At 38.6% G+C, this 14978-nt stretch overlaps 1 protein-coding gene across 4 annotated transcripts in view; it reads right to left on the bottom strand.

Annotated features, from left to right (window-relative positions):
* LOC127441298 (multiple PDZ domain protein-like) overlaps window positions 1–14978 on the bottom strand; it is a 117905-nt gene that overhangs the window by 34941 nt on the left and 67986 nt on the right. For all 4 annotated transcript variants that reach the window (XM_051698534.1, XM_051698544.1, XM_051698553.1 and 1 more), the window contains exons 23-29: window positions 14407–14518; window positions 12567–12765; window positions 11660–11701; window positions 4939–5034; window positions 3375–3470; window positions 3083–3260; window positions 2413–2523 (exon numbers count right to left, since the gene is read on the bottom strand). In XM_051698534.1, coding sequence (XP_051554494.1) covers window positions 2413–2523; window positions 3083–3260; window positions 3375–3470; window positions 4939–5034; window positions 11660–11701; window positions 12567–12765; window positions 14407–14518 — 834 coding nt within the window. The remainder of the gene's footprint in view (window positions 1–2412; window positions 2524–3082; window positions 3261–3374; window positions 3471–4938; window positions 5035–11659; window positions 11702–12566; window positions 12766–14406; window positions 14519–14978) is intronic.

Here is a 14978-nt window from a genome sequence, read left to right as displayed (position 1 = left end):
GAGAGAGAGACCGAGAAGGATTTTTGATGTAAACAGTGGACAAGGATGAAGAGTAGATTAGATGACACAGACAGGGAGTAGGTGGAGAGACAGATGCAAATCAGTCCTGTGATGTAATGTAATGTATTGCTGAGCAGTAATGTAAGCAGTTAGTTAGTATTGGGGCTGGGCGATATGTTGAATTCAAACTGTCCATTTCAGTGAATCAATTTAAAACTCTGATTCAATGATTCGATTGCATCATCCCTCAAAATGCAAACAGAAGCAGTTAATATTGTTGTTTTTAATATGTATTCTTAAAATGGTACATATGAATAAAAATAGAAAATAAAAAAGTTTCAAACGTATTTTTCCTTCATTAAGTGAAAGAAAAATTTTACTTTAATTAATTAATTGGCTGTGGACAGTGGGTTGCTCTGAAAATGAAACAATTAATTAAATAATAATAATTCATTGAAGTCATAATAACTGTAACAATTCATATTTAAATAATTGATAATAATTATGAGTAATAATTAAATATACCCTTTTATTTTGTAATATGACATGAAAAAACATGTAATTTTAACATTGTTAAAAACATTTCATAATATGTAAAAAATTAATGTTTAAAACATACTATTACCAAGTCATTTTTTATAATAACAGGCTGAATTTCTGAATGACACCTTCCAGACAAATTAAATATTTCTAAAACCTGAAGAGCACCAGATGCCACTGATATATACAGTGCATTCAGAAAGTATTCAGACCCCTTCATTTTTTTCACATTTTGTTATGTTGCAGCCTTATGCTAAAATGATTTATTTATTTTTTTCACATCATTCTACACTCCATACCCTATAAAGCAAAAACCAGATTTTGGAAAACTTTACAAATTTATGAAAAAGAAAAAACTGAAATATCACATTGACACAAGTATTCAGACCCTTAACTCATTACTTAGTTGAAGCACCTTTGGCAGCGATTAGAGCCTCAAGTCTTTTTGGGTATGATGCGACAAGATTTGCACACCTGGATTTGGGATTTTCTGCCATTCTTCTCTGCAGATCATCTCAAGCTCTGTCAGGTTGGATGGGGACCGTCGATGGACAGCTATTTTCAGGTCTCTCCAGAGATGTTCGATTGAGTTCAAGTCCGGACTCTGGCTGGGCCACTCAGGGACATTCACAGAGTTGTCCCTAAGCCAGTCTTGCATTGTCTTGGCTGTGTGCTTAGGGTCACTGTCCTGCTGGAAGGTGAACCTTCAGCCCAGTCTGAAGTCCGGAGTGCTCTGGACCAGATTTTCATTAAGGATATCTTTCTATTTTGCTGCGTTCACTTTTCCTTCAACCCTGACCAGTCCCCCAGTCCCTGCTGCTGAAAAACACCCCCACAGCATGATGCTACAACCACCATGCTTCACAACTGGGATGGTACTGTGCAGGTGATGAGTGGTGCCTGGTTTCCTCTAGACATGACGCTTGCTCTTGAGGCCAAACAGTTCAATCTTGGTTTCATAAGACCAGAGAATCTTGTTTCTCACAGTCTGAGGGTCCTTTAGGTGCTTTCTTGTGCCTTGCACTGAGGAGAGGCTTCCGTCTGGCCACTCTGCCATAAAGCCCAGATTGGTGGAGTGTTGCAATGATGGTTGTTCTTCTGCAAGTTTCTCTACACATGATCTCTAGAGCTCAACCAGAGTGATCATCGGGTTCTTGGTCACCTCTCTTACCAAGGCCCTTCTCCCCCAATTGCTCAGTTTGGCTGGGCGGCCAGCTCTAGAAAGAGTCCTGGTTGTCCATTTAGAATTATGGAGGCCACTGTGCTCTTGGGAACCTTCAATGCAGCCGAAATTCTTTTGTAGCCTTCCCCAGATCTGTGCCTTGACACAGTCCTGTCTCTGAGCTCTGCAGGCAGTTCCTTTGACCTCTTGGCTTGGCTTCTGATATGCATTTTCAGCTGTGAGACCTTATATAGACAGGTGTGTGCCTTTACAAATCATGTCCAATCAATTCAGTGTGCCACAGGTGGACTCCAATCAAAGTGTAGAAACATCTCAAAGATGATCCACAGAAATGGGATGCACCTCAGCTAAATTTCAAGTGTCAGAGCAAAGGGTCTGAATACTTATGTCAATGTGATATTCATTTTTTTATTTTAAATAAATTCGCAAAGTTATCAAAAATCTGGTTTTTGCTTTGTCATTATGGGTTATGGAGTGTAGATTGATGTAGATTTGCTCTATCGCCCATACCCTAGTTAGTATACATGCATTATAAACTGTTATGATGTTATAAATGTTATGAACACGTGTTATGCATACAGTTAAAAAGCATCATTAAAATGATATCTTCATAACCTAAGATCATCTATGATCAGTAGATGCAGTATTGTGTGTGTGTGTGTGTGTATGTGTGTGTGTTTAATACTGACTTTGTCTCTTTGAATGATGCTCTGGACCAGGAACACAACAGGGTTTCCAGCGTTACGGATGGCTTCCACTGCCTGTTCATGACTGGCATCACGTAGATCCACTCCACCCACCTGTCACGCACACAGAGCCTCATGAAGTCATTCTTGGAATGTGGGAACAGGTATGTAGGCGGGTGTCATGTGTGTCCCAGTAAATCAAAGGCAATTTGGAGGAATTTGAAATGTAAATTGCATTTCAAATTTTGCTTTTATTGAAATGAAAAGGTCATGCTTGCACTATGTAGTTTTCTTTTCTCAAATGCTTTCTGGGAAAATGCAGAATTTGTCAATATCCTTGCACTTTCTGTTCAAAAAAGGTTTGAACTATCTGCTATCATATTTGAGGGACTGACATCATATCAAGTCTGTTCGGACTGTATGGCTGAGTTCGGAATGCCATACTACTCTACATCTGTCACATGGCAGAAATAGTAAGAGTAGTATGGTAGTATGCCATTCTGAACTCAGCTTTTGTCTTTAACTACTATGTACTTACATTAAAAGAAAATAAGCATTTGATATAATGTACGGTATTTTTTTTATCATACCCCCAACCCTAAACCTACTTTGATAGCAGGCACAAAACTGTGTGTGTGTGTGTGTGTGTGTGTGTATGTGTGTGTGTGTGTACCTCTACAATCCTGTCTCCAGTCTTTAGTGTGCCATTGCGTCCTGCAGGACTGTCCTCCAAGATGTGTTTAATAAAGATGCCCCGCATCACTTCTCCATTGCTAAGGCGACTGCCCATGCCCCGCCCACCGACAATACTGATACCCAGAGTTTTCCCAGCTTCCCTGTACAACTCCACTCTGAAAACACACACACACAGAGAGAAAGTTCAATTAAAGACGATTAAAACCTGGGGCCTTTAATCTCTATTGAACCACTCACCCTTTAAAAGTATACGAGTGTGATGTACTCACCTCCGCGGAAGGTTCCAGTTGCTGGAAGTTGCTGTCTGTAGTTCACTTTCCTCTCCTTCTCCATCTTCTCTCTCTGGGAGCTCTGAGATTGTCCGACTAAACATACACACACAACCACACAAGAGTAAAAATGTTGTCCTCGTTTACTTACCCTCATCTTGTTTCATTCCCATATGACTTTATTCCATGGAACACAAAAGGAGTTGATAAGCAGAATGGTTCAGTCTCAGTCACAATTGAACATCACACAAAAATTGCAATGAAAGTGTGTAGCAGAATGGCATATCTTCATCAAAATATCTTTGTGTTCTGCAGAAGAAAGAAAGTCTTACGAGTTTGAGACGGCACGAGGCTGTGTAAATAATGAATGATCACTTAATTGTAGATCATGTGAAGTTCACTTATTACAGGCACTCAACTGAAATAACAATGTTGTTAACATGGGGTTTGAAGTGAGATAAAAAGTGTGCCGACTTCTCTGTGCTTTAATCAATAAACAATGATATGAAAGTCACGTTTGTAGTCATGAGATCGAAGACTCTGTGGAAAACGTTGTGTTTCAAGAAGGCTGATATATATTACGTAATATAAATGGTAGTGAACTGTAAATTTAAATTTTTTACCGTGTAAAACAATGTCCTCCCCAATTTGGAATGCCCAATTCCCGCTACTTAGTAGGTCCTCGTGGTGGCGTGGTTACTCACCTCAATCCGGGTGGCGGAGGACAAGTCTCAGTTGCCTCCGCTTCTGAGACCGTCAATCCGCGCATCTTATCACGTGGCTCGCTGTGCATGACACTGCGGAGACTCACAGCATGTGGAGGCTCATGCTACTCTCCGCGATCCACGCACAATTACCACGTGCCCCACTGAGAGCGAGAACTCCTAATCGTGACCTCGAGGAGGTTACCCCATGTGACTCTACCCTCCCTAGCATTTTAAACATGTCATTTCAGTTTATGGTTGAAACAGCTATTTCATTTTGCAGTCTAAATATGTCAATTCACGGTCTAAAACTGGTATTTCAGTTTATGGCAAACCTTTGACACCCTGCGCTGCCATACATTTACCATTATTTTACATCAGATTTTTTTACATATATGTCTGTTTTTGTACAACTCACAAATGTGTTACCCAATTCACCTTCACAAATTACAATCCAGAAATGCATAACCAAATTCACATTCACAAAATATGCAAATCATGCTTTTGTTTTTACTTTTACAAATCGATTGTAAAGTTGAATCTGCATTTGCAAATCATCACACGTCTGTGGATCATATCTTTGAGACTTTGCTGCCAGGTTTCCATTCACAAATACAAGTTTGTTTGTTTTTTCAAAGGTAAGCCCTCCTTTGCCAATCAGATGAGTCTTTCTACCCAGGCAATCAGTTCAACTCAATGACTTAGTATCATGTTGCATCTAAACTCTGCAAAGGCTTTTAATGGCAAATTTGTCATACTGAAATGTGATAATTATAGAGGAGCAGTGTATAAATGCAATACACTTGTTTGGGTGTGTGTATGTGTGTGCGTGTGTGTGTGTGTGTGTGTGTGTTACATACTGTTGAGTGTTGTTTTCGCCTTCGGAGAGAATGTCACCCTTGATCTGTTGGCTTGCCCTGTATTCCTCTAAATATTCTGCAGGTACATACGTGATTCTGCACACACACACACACACACACACACACAAACAATCAAATGATTCAAAAGCTTATGATCATATTTTGCAGGTCTTTTGCTTATTAGACCGGTCATCAACACTTGAACAAAACATGATAAAAAAAAAAAATGGCCCAACTAGTCAGTCTGGGTCAGTAAAATGTTCAAAACAATTTGACAGAATGAAGGGGTCTTTTTGAAAGTTATAATATGTTTAACTTCACAAGCTGTCTTAAAAATGCAACATACACGGTCTGACACAAGAATGAGATATAAAGTCTGAAGACTCCTGACATATCTGTACTGTATCTCAGCGTGGTGCTCCGACTTGAACTGAGAATGCCTTCGAATTTCAAATTCTGTTCCTTTAGTTGAATTGAATTTGAACTGAAAAACAGGTTACAAACAGGATGCACAACTACAGTTTTTAACCCTTGTGCGACCTTCGGGACATTTTTGTCTTTTTCCATTTTAATTTTTTCGATCATTTTGGCTGTGTTAATGCCAATGGCATAAATTTTGCCAAAGGTGTGTATTTTTGGGGGGAATCTTGATATTTCAACCTCAAGTGTTCCTATAACACATCTATAATACACTGTGTACACAAAATAGTTACACTCAGGACCTTCAGGACAAAAATGTCTCCATTGAAACCCATTAAAACTGCAATATTTGATCCCAGTGCCATTAAAGTATAAAATCATGAATTCTATGATTTTATGCTTTCATTACGGAGCCCTGGCTTCAAAATTATTTTAAAAAAATATTTTCCACCAGATGGCGCCATTTTTCACATGTTTAGCCAATGGAGCAAATACATTCTTTTTTCCTATTTTCTGTTTGCTGTATAATAGAGCACTGCAGGCCAACTGAATAAATGATGCAGATAAAATAATATTAATTATATAATATTTTTATGGCAGTTTTTTGACGCAGACATTTTTGTCACTGAGTGTGAATTATTTAATTTTTTTAATCTGACACTGCACAAAAAATAATAATGCATCAAAATCAATGTTGTTGCTAATCATTGACATATCCCAGACTATGATAATCCCCCAAAAACTTTTCCCCTTAGCATTTGTTTCTATTTAAATGTGCACTCCGTAACATTTTTAATAGTGTAATTTTGGACTTACACTGACAGCTAGTGGCGTGGATGTAGCATCATTCAAACAGTAGTTTTTAGTTACAGATGCCATTGTAGAAATGCACTATTGTCAGTCAGCCATGATGAATTTAATCCAAGAATGAGAGTATCCAATAACAAGACGGTTACTGAGATTAGGCCAATAGTATTTGGCTGGTCATGTGATCCCAACATGGCAGCCCACATGAGGGGACCCTCTCCATGTAGATTTAACCAGCTTTTATAAAATTACTGATCTGACTAGAGCCCTCATCTCTTGATTTTATACGTATGTTTCAAAATTCCATTTAATTTATTTTGGAGTAAAACCTTTTTAATGAGGAAAAAAAACTGAGTGCACCTTTAAATATACATTTTGTGAAATTCTCTTCCTGTCATTCCAATTCAATTTCCTGTGGGGCTTGGCCAATGCAGTTCCAATTCATGAACTGTAAGGGAGCAACATCTTAACCCTCCTGTAGAGCGCAACAGTCTGTTTCCGAAGTAAAAATCCCATTCATTTCTTCAACAGACAAGTTGATTTTTACTGGTAACTTATAAACTTTTAAAGACAGACCTACCGTGAGCTCTGAGGTTGTTTAACGATGGTATATGCTCCCGTTGAAGCCATCAGCTTGCGTTATTTCAATTTCATTGTTTAAAAATCAGGTTAAATAGCGGATTGCCTGTTGAACAACTACGTTAACCATGGTCCAGCAGAGAACGCTTCACCAATCAGAGAACCGCAATTTTATATATTCCCATCATTTTTATTCAATGACATCATTCGCAATGCTTCATGAGATTGTAGCTCGTGCCCTCATGAAAGACGGTAAGTACACAGTCTTCGATTTCCAGTCTGTAATGTTGTGATTCACCTCAGAGCTGGCTGGTTTGGTTCATCGCTTTAGAACTCTTTAATGGAGGATTTTATGCAAAGTCTATGGAAGAAATAAATGGGATCATACATCTGGAACCCAGACGGCTGAAAAAGTGGGCGGGCACGTTGCGCTCTATTGTCATTTTTATAACAACAGCACTAAATAACCCTCGAGGAAAATCGGTTTTATTGTAGTCCAAAAAGTATTATGATTGATTGATGAATGTTAATGGAGTAACACAATTTAACAATTTGAAAAAGTTAAAAATGTATTAAAAAGTTTAAAGGTTTGACAAACTTTGGCGAAGGTTGTCTCACGTTACGTCCATTTCAATCACTTTTGGCCTTTTATAATATCTGAACTGCATTTCAACAACTTAGAAAATGAACAGTGTACATTTTAGAGTTACAATTGCCAATTTCACAAATAAATCTCTATTGCTTTTTTCAGAGTCAAAATGGGCCCACTTTGCACGTCCATTGCAACGAATACTCTGTGTGTGTGTGTGTGTGTGTGTGTGTGTGTGTGTGTGTGTGTGTGTGTGTGTGTGGACAAACCCCGTTTGAGAGGAAAGTATGCAATTTGTGGGTAAGATGTAGAACCCATTGGAGCAGGTGGCGGAGCAGTATGGGGCTAGAGGCTACATTTGGGATCATTTGAAATATTTTTAGCCAATTTGATTTATAGATTTGAACTTTTTAAAGCTGTATTACATCTGGAAAGTCTGAAGGTGAAAGGCCACAATTGGTTCTTTTGATATGGGTCGAAATTGACCTATTAAGGCAATGGAACAATTTGTTTTACATTGTTATTTCTCTTAAATATTTTTATTTATTTTTTATTTTTTTTAAAGGTCTTGACAAAGTCACAAAGTTTGGTTCCAGTACCATAAACAATGTGGTATTTATAACTTATTCTTTACCTGTCCCGGGTCAAAATTCAGAATTTTGCCCAACCCTGATGTATATAGACCAACAATAAAAATACTGTTGACAAAATTAACTTTATTGCCTCCCATCCCACCCTGAATACTCAAATACTCGGCTCATTAATCTGACTGCACAGTACTTGAGCAGTCAAAATGACCAAAATGCACACCCTACATCCAAACATCAAACTCTACTCATTTGAGATCACCATCTGGCAAACTAGAATCAAACTTGGCAGTCTGCGGCCTAATCTGTATTCTGTGTCTCGAATTGTTTTTCTGAAGTGCAGCATTTTGGGTCTAATGTTTTCTGCCTATTTCTGTCCAAGGTGAAATTGCCAATAAAATCTTGCTCTGTGATTTTCAACAACAGCTGTTTTTTTCTGTGTTAGTAAATAAATGTGCCACGCAGAAATGCAATAGTCTCCTTAGAATATTTCCAAAACCCCAAACCACGACTCAACCAGTGAGCCATACAAACATTTATTTTGTTAGGACTCGGTTCAGGAGTCAAAACTGATTGGAAATGTATTCTTTGCGTCATCGGTTCATTGTAAGTGAAGATGACAGATCTAATAGAGGTCAATCATATTGTTCAACGATGCATGCAAGCATTAGGAATCATGTCACATTGATGTGAATCAAATATTCATGATCCCGGCGCTGTCTGAAAACGATTCGTTATTTCACGTTTTGATCAAACCATTGACATGAAGGAAAGATGTTAGTGAAACATGAACAACACAACAGACAAAATGTTAGCGAGGAAACAACGGCTTTCCGAAAAACACAGGTGTGTTAATGAAAAACAGCCCACATAAGAACAGGAATGCATGTTACCAAGGAAACGACAGCCTCCTCGAACACAAGTATGCTTGTTACCGAGGACACTGCAGCATCCTTGATTTTAGGAATGTGAGTTAGAGCACTTAAACATTAGTAAGGTCATTCCTACTATGTAGTACAGTTTCATTCCCCATCATTTGTAAAGTGTTATTAAACACTTTTTAAAGATGGAAAACATATTAGCTACTAATGTTGGGCATCATGTTAATGTTCTTGCTATTGTTTAAATAATCAAGTTACAATTGAAGGAATATTCAGAGTTCAATACAAGTTAAGCTCAATCAGCAGCATTGTGGCATAATGTTGATTACCACACAAATTAATTTCAACTCGTCCCTGCTCTTTAAAAAAAAAAAAAAAGCAAAAATGGAAGTTACAGTGAGGCACTTACAATGGAAGTGAAACCATTGGGGGCCAATTTTTGGAGGGTTTAAAGGCAGAAATGTGAAGCTTATAATTTTAGAAAAGCACTTACATTAATTCTTCTGTTAACCCCTGTATTCTGTTCATTAAGGGTTTACATGCTGTGTATTAGGGGTCAATTTTGACCCCCACACACTAAGAGTGCAATTTTAAACAAATGTTACATCTCTAACTTCAATTATTTAAAAACATTAAAGTTTTTAAGGGGTTTGTGTTTTTTTCTATTTACCTCTAAATTACAAAACAACACCATTCAGTTTTATATAAAATAAGAAAATGCTATGTTAAATTCACTTTTACACTTTAACTACGTCACAGTTTTATTCAGGGACATATTGTCATGCATTGGGGGAAGATTACTGCCATCTGTTGAAGAAAGAAACATTTTTAGATATGAAATTACAACATATAACCAGCAGATGGCTGCAGAGGTCAACTCATTTGCCTGATTGTAGCAAACTGATTTTTGTTTTCAGATCTTATGACTAGTTATGCATTTAGATATATGTTTAGACATTATCAAAGACATAAAAAAATCATAATTTTTGTTAAAGTTTAGCTTTTTTTTTTTTTTTTTGGTTTAAGGTGCTTTGAAATGTCAGTTTTTGCAATGATGCCACATTATGTTACTGACTATGGTGTTACAAAGACAAGACTTAAGGCCGAAACATACTTCACGCAAGTACGCAGACGCGAGCGCTTGGCCAACGCGTGGTCCCGTTGTACATGCGCTCTTATGTTGCTCTGGCAGTTACAAAGCTCAGACAACAATTTGATTTTATTTGACAAATAATAATAAAAAAGCACGGTTTTATCGTCTCATCCATTCATTTCCAATAAGGGTCAAATTTGACCCCGAACACCGTTAGTGTTACTTTTTTTTCACACCACTACACCAACAGAATCCAGCCCAGTTTTTTGTGTGTGTATAGATAGTATATGTAGGAAACCAAACCTCATCCCACTGAGATGAAGGGAACCATGTTTTTTTAAAGAAGCAACGTTCGTGGGGGCCTGGGTAGCTCAGCGAGTATTGACGCTGACTACCACCCCTGCAGTCTCGAGTTCGAATCTAGGGTGTGCTGAGTGACTCCAGCCAGGTCTCCTAAGCAACCAAATTGGCCCGGCTGCTAGGGAGGGTAGAGTCACATGGTTTAACCTCTTCATGGTCGTGATCAGTGGTTCTCGCTCTCAATGGGGCGCGTGGTAAGTTGTGCGTGGATCGCGGAAAGTAGCATGAGCCTCCACATGCTGTGAGTCTCCACTGTGTCATGCACACCGAGCCACGTGATAAGATGCACAGATTGACAGTCTCAGAAGCGGAGGCAACTGAGACTTGTCCTCCGCCACCCGGATTGAGGCCAGTAACCGTGCCACCATGAGGACCTACTAAGTAATGGGAATTGGGCATTCCAAATTGGGGAGAAATAAGGGATAAAATAAAAAAAAACATTTTAAAAAAAGAAGCAAAGTTCAAAAGTGGTCAGAAAAGACCAACAGAAGACTAATGTTAAAACTTGTGTTTTATTTGAGCTGTAAAGTTGTTTAAATTGTAATTTTTACAGTCGATTTAGAGTTTTAGGGTTTGTTGACATTACATCGTCATGGCAACGAAGTTGTAAAATTAGCTATAACTTTAAACAGAACAGGTCAGTAAGTGATTTTATCACACTAAAATCATGTTTACATTCATATTGTTTTCGTCTTGTGGCTATACTTTTGAAACAGTGAGTATTTTAATGTTCAAAAACTGGCCCCCATTCACTTCCATTGTAAGTGCCTCACTGTAACACAAATTTTTGCTTTTTTTAAAGAAAAGGAGGGGCAAGTCGAAATAAATCTTTATGATAATCAATATTATGCCACAAATGCTGTTGATTGAGCTGAACTTGTGTCGAACACGGGATACTCCTTTAATAAAGTTTAAGTTCCTGAGCATATTTCTGAAAGTCTGGTACCCCCTTTTGTAGTAATACCTCTATTAAAAACATTAAAATGCTTCTTTTGTATTTTAAGTTACAAAAATGTACTGCAAAACAGGAATGACCCAGTAATGTAGTATTTGGAGGATTATCCAAATCTGAACCATTTAAGTTCCCCTACAGCATGAAACAAAGAATTGGAGGATTTCAAAAGATTTGCAATGCTATTTGAACACTCAAGATACGTCTTAATTTGTTTTTTTTGTGATGTAAAGCTCTTTATTATACTCCTAAGACTAAGCATGCTGATGTTCTACCGGTCTTTACGCTTGTGTGTGATTAAGACAGAACTGAAGGAGGGCTGCGGGCGGCCCCAATAATCGGATTATTTGGATAAACCTCTGTAGTGACGATCCAAAATGCAGGCCAGAGCTAACACAAGCAGAGAGTGAGGACAGACAGTGTAAATCAAGCCCAGAAAAAGGGCGTACTCACACAGAGAAGGGGTTTTGCTCTTCCCCAGCAGCAGCTGTGGATCTAGAAACGTGAAGAGCAGTTTACGAATGGCAGCTGACACAGACGGCGCTGACAGCAGGAGGCAGAATAAATCAAACAACTACAGCTAGCCTCTCTTCTCGCAAAGAGGAGTTCTGAGTCACCGCAGGGCATTGATAAGCTGGTGCTGTTTTGCTTAAATTTTTATGAATGTTTATTCACTGTTTTTCTTTGCTTGCTTTTTTGTAACTGTAATTTGAGCTCTAGTGGTATTGATGGCTCATTTACATTTACTTAATTATTATCAATGACAAAGATTGCAAGCAATAGAGACAGTATTTAAAGAAACAGTTCATGGAACACAAAAAGAGAAATTTAGTGCTTTCTCCGAGCTGCTCTTTTTCATTCAATAAAAGTGAAGTAGGGCTGTCGAGTTCTAAAATGAGAAAAAAAGCATCATAAAAGTACCATACAAGTAGGCCATGTGAATTGTGCATTATATTCCAAGTCTTCTGAAGCCATTAGCCTCAGGTAAAAACTATTTGAAAGCAGCGCCAAAGGGGAAGATTTATAACATATAACAACTTACATTTGTTTTCTGTTCCTCACACAAAACTATCGTATGGCATCAGAAGACTCTAAATATAATGCACAAGTAGCATGGTCTACTTTCATGGTGCTTCTTTTTGTCCAATTTGCAGCACAACAACCCCAGTTCCCATTCACTTCCATTGTGTGGAATGGAGCATTCTAGACAGTCTAATAAGCATCTCCATTTGTGTTCCTTAAGAGACAAATAAATCAGCATGAGGGTCAGCTTATGATCACCGGATTTTCATTTTTGTGTGAACTGTTCCTTTAATAGATTCTGCCCCTAAAAAGCTAAACTGAATGACATCCGTATTACCCCATATCTGGTCCAGTCAGAGAGTGCCTGCGGAGCATGGCTCGTGCCTGGGCGTTGGTCAGATTTCCTGTCGGTTCTCCATTAATGGCCAGAATAAGGTCACCGACCCCGAGACGCCCGTCTCTGCTGATCGCGCCGCCGTGAATGATACTACGAATCAGCATACCCACGCCATCCTTCACTGCGCACACAGTCATACCTGCAAAACACATGATGTGCGAATATAACCATTAAATCATTACAAAAACTAGTAAAATATGTGCAGCATCCTCTCACCCACTGTCAGCTCTGTGGCACAGTATATACTGCATATACGTCACTTTATGTACTGTTAGACTGCTGTGTCACTCATTAAATACCAATGTACACATATGTGCTACAGCAGAATTATGGTTTTGTAACATTGGCATGATCAAAAGATCAGTGTATTTGCTATTATTATGGGTTCTGTCTTAGCTTGTGAGGTCTTGCTTTGTATGCTCAGCTTTGCATGCAGGGTAATTGTTTTTAATTGTGATTTGTCCACTTTCCATTACTGCCATACAGTTGCAGTTGGTGTTCTGAGTGTGCAGTTGCAATCTTAAAGGGAAAGTTCACCCAAAATGAAAATTCTCTCATGATTTACTCACCCTGGTGCCATCTCAGATGTGCATGACTTTCGTTCTTCTGCAGAACACAAGTTAAGATTTTTAGAAGAATATTTCAGCTCTGTAGGTACATACAATTCAAAGTGAATGGGTGCCAATATTTTGACGCTCCAAAAAGCACACAAAGTGGTTAAATCCATATCTTCAGAAGTGATATTATAGGTGTGGGTGAGAAACAGATCAATACATACATTTCTGCTTGAAATTCTCCTCCCTGCCCAGTAGGGGGGTGAAACGCATGAAGAATGTGAATCACCAAAAACACAAGAAGAAGAAAGTGAAAGTAAAAGTGGAGATTGACAGAGCAGGGAGAAGAATTTATAGTAAAAAATGACTTAAATGTTGATCTGCTTCTCACCCACACCTATCATATCACTTTAGAAGATATGGATTTAACCACAGGAGACTTATGGATTACTTTTATGATGACTTCAAAATTTTGGCACCCATTCACTTGCATTGTATGGACCAAAAGAGCTGAAAAAATTGTCTGAAAATCTTCATTTGTGTTCTGCTGAAGAAGGAAAGTCATACACATCTGGGATGGCATAAGGGTGAGTAAATGATGAGAGCATTTACATTTTTGGGTGAACTATTCCTTTAAGTCCAACTGTTTAAGTACTGAACCATACAATGTATCTAATTTACATTATAACTTGCCAATAGGAGGGAATCAGAGCTTGCATTAGCGTCTGCCAGCAGGAGTTCGTTAATGACCTGACTGAACTACTAAACTCCCTGCTGAGTTAATGGCTCCAGCAACTGGAAAAAAAAAAAAGCCTTCAGTTGCTGAGGCGGGCTCTTGTGGTCACGTCAAGTGAGCAATGAGCTTCTTTTCACATGTCCTATTGTTATCTGAATGCTTTCCTATGCGCAAAAAGTACTCACATTTGGCGGGTGTTCATTTCATATAACGAGGCTACAGGGATACAGCTTTGCAGTCCCTGAGCTTTCGTTCAGTAGCCCTGCATTACACGGAATGAGTCAAATCAAACTTTTACTCTCAAAACGCAGTGAAAAAGGATCTCAGTGCTCAACTTCTTCACCACTACACAACTTAATCACTGGTGTATGAAATTTGAAAGTTCACTAGCCAGTGGCTAATCACAGACATTTTAGTCACATAGCATGAAACTTGGTCACTTTGGCAAGTGATTTACACAATATATCAGTATACATCCCCATTCACATACCCAGACTGGAGTTGCCCTTGACGACAGTGATGGTCCTCTCGAAACTGCTCCCCACGGGGGTGTTTACCTGCTGGGAATCATCTGCAGTTATAGCTGGAAGGAAATCTCCTTCCTGGAAGGTGAAAGATTAACATCCTCAACATCAAAATGTAATCACATACCATAGTGAAAGACTCAGTATGATGACTATTGTTAGGAGAGTACTACAGGTTTGTAAGGATCTAGCAGGCAGGGTGCCAGGTGAAATTAGCGATAATATAAACATAAACAATATTTATACATTTTCTGCAGAAGATGTCAGTGGTGCATGCCCGTGCAACATGGCCCGGAACTTTCCCAGTATTTGCTAAGATGTTCTGAATGTTTTCAGCTACATTGCTAGGGTACTGTTATGCAGTAGCTATGGTGTTGTGAGGGGTTGCTAAGGCATTGCTAGGCTGTTTCTTACTGTCCTTAATCAAAACAGCCCACTCCAAATTTTCAATAATGTTCTGATCCCTAGATATGTGTGTGGTCCCGGGTACTATGTCACTGAAAATTCAACGGCTTGATCTCATTAAAATTACGTGACC

This window comes from Myxocyprinus asiaticus, chromosome 1 (genome assembly GCF_019703515.2).
Source record: "Myxocyprinus asiaticus isolate MX2 ecotype Aquarium Trade chromosome 1, UBuf_Myxa_2, whole genome shotgun sequence".
Taxonomy (NCBI): domain Eukaryota; kingdom Metazoa; phylum Chordata; class Actinopteri; order Cypriniformes; family Catostomidae; genus Myxocyprinus; species Myxocyprinus asiaticus.
Note: the sequence above shows the minus strand (reverse complement) of the source record. Positions and strands in the feature narration are given on the sequence as shown.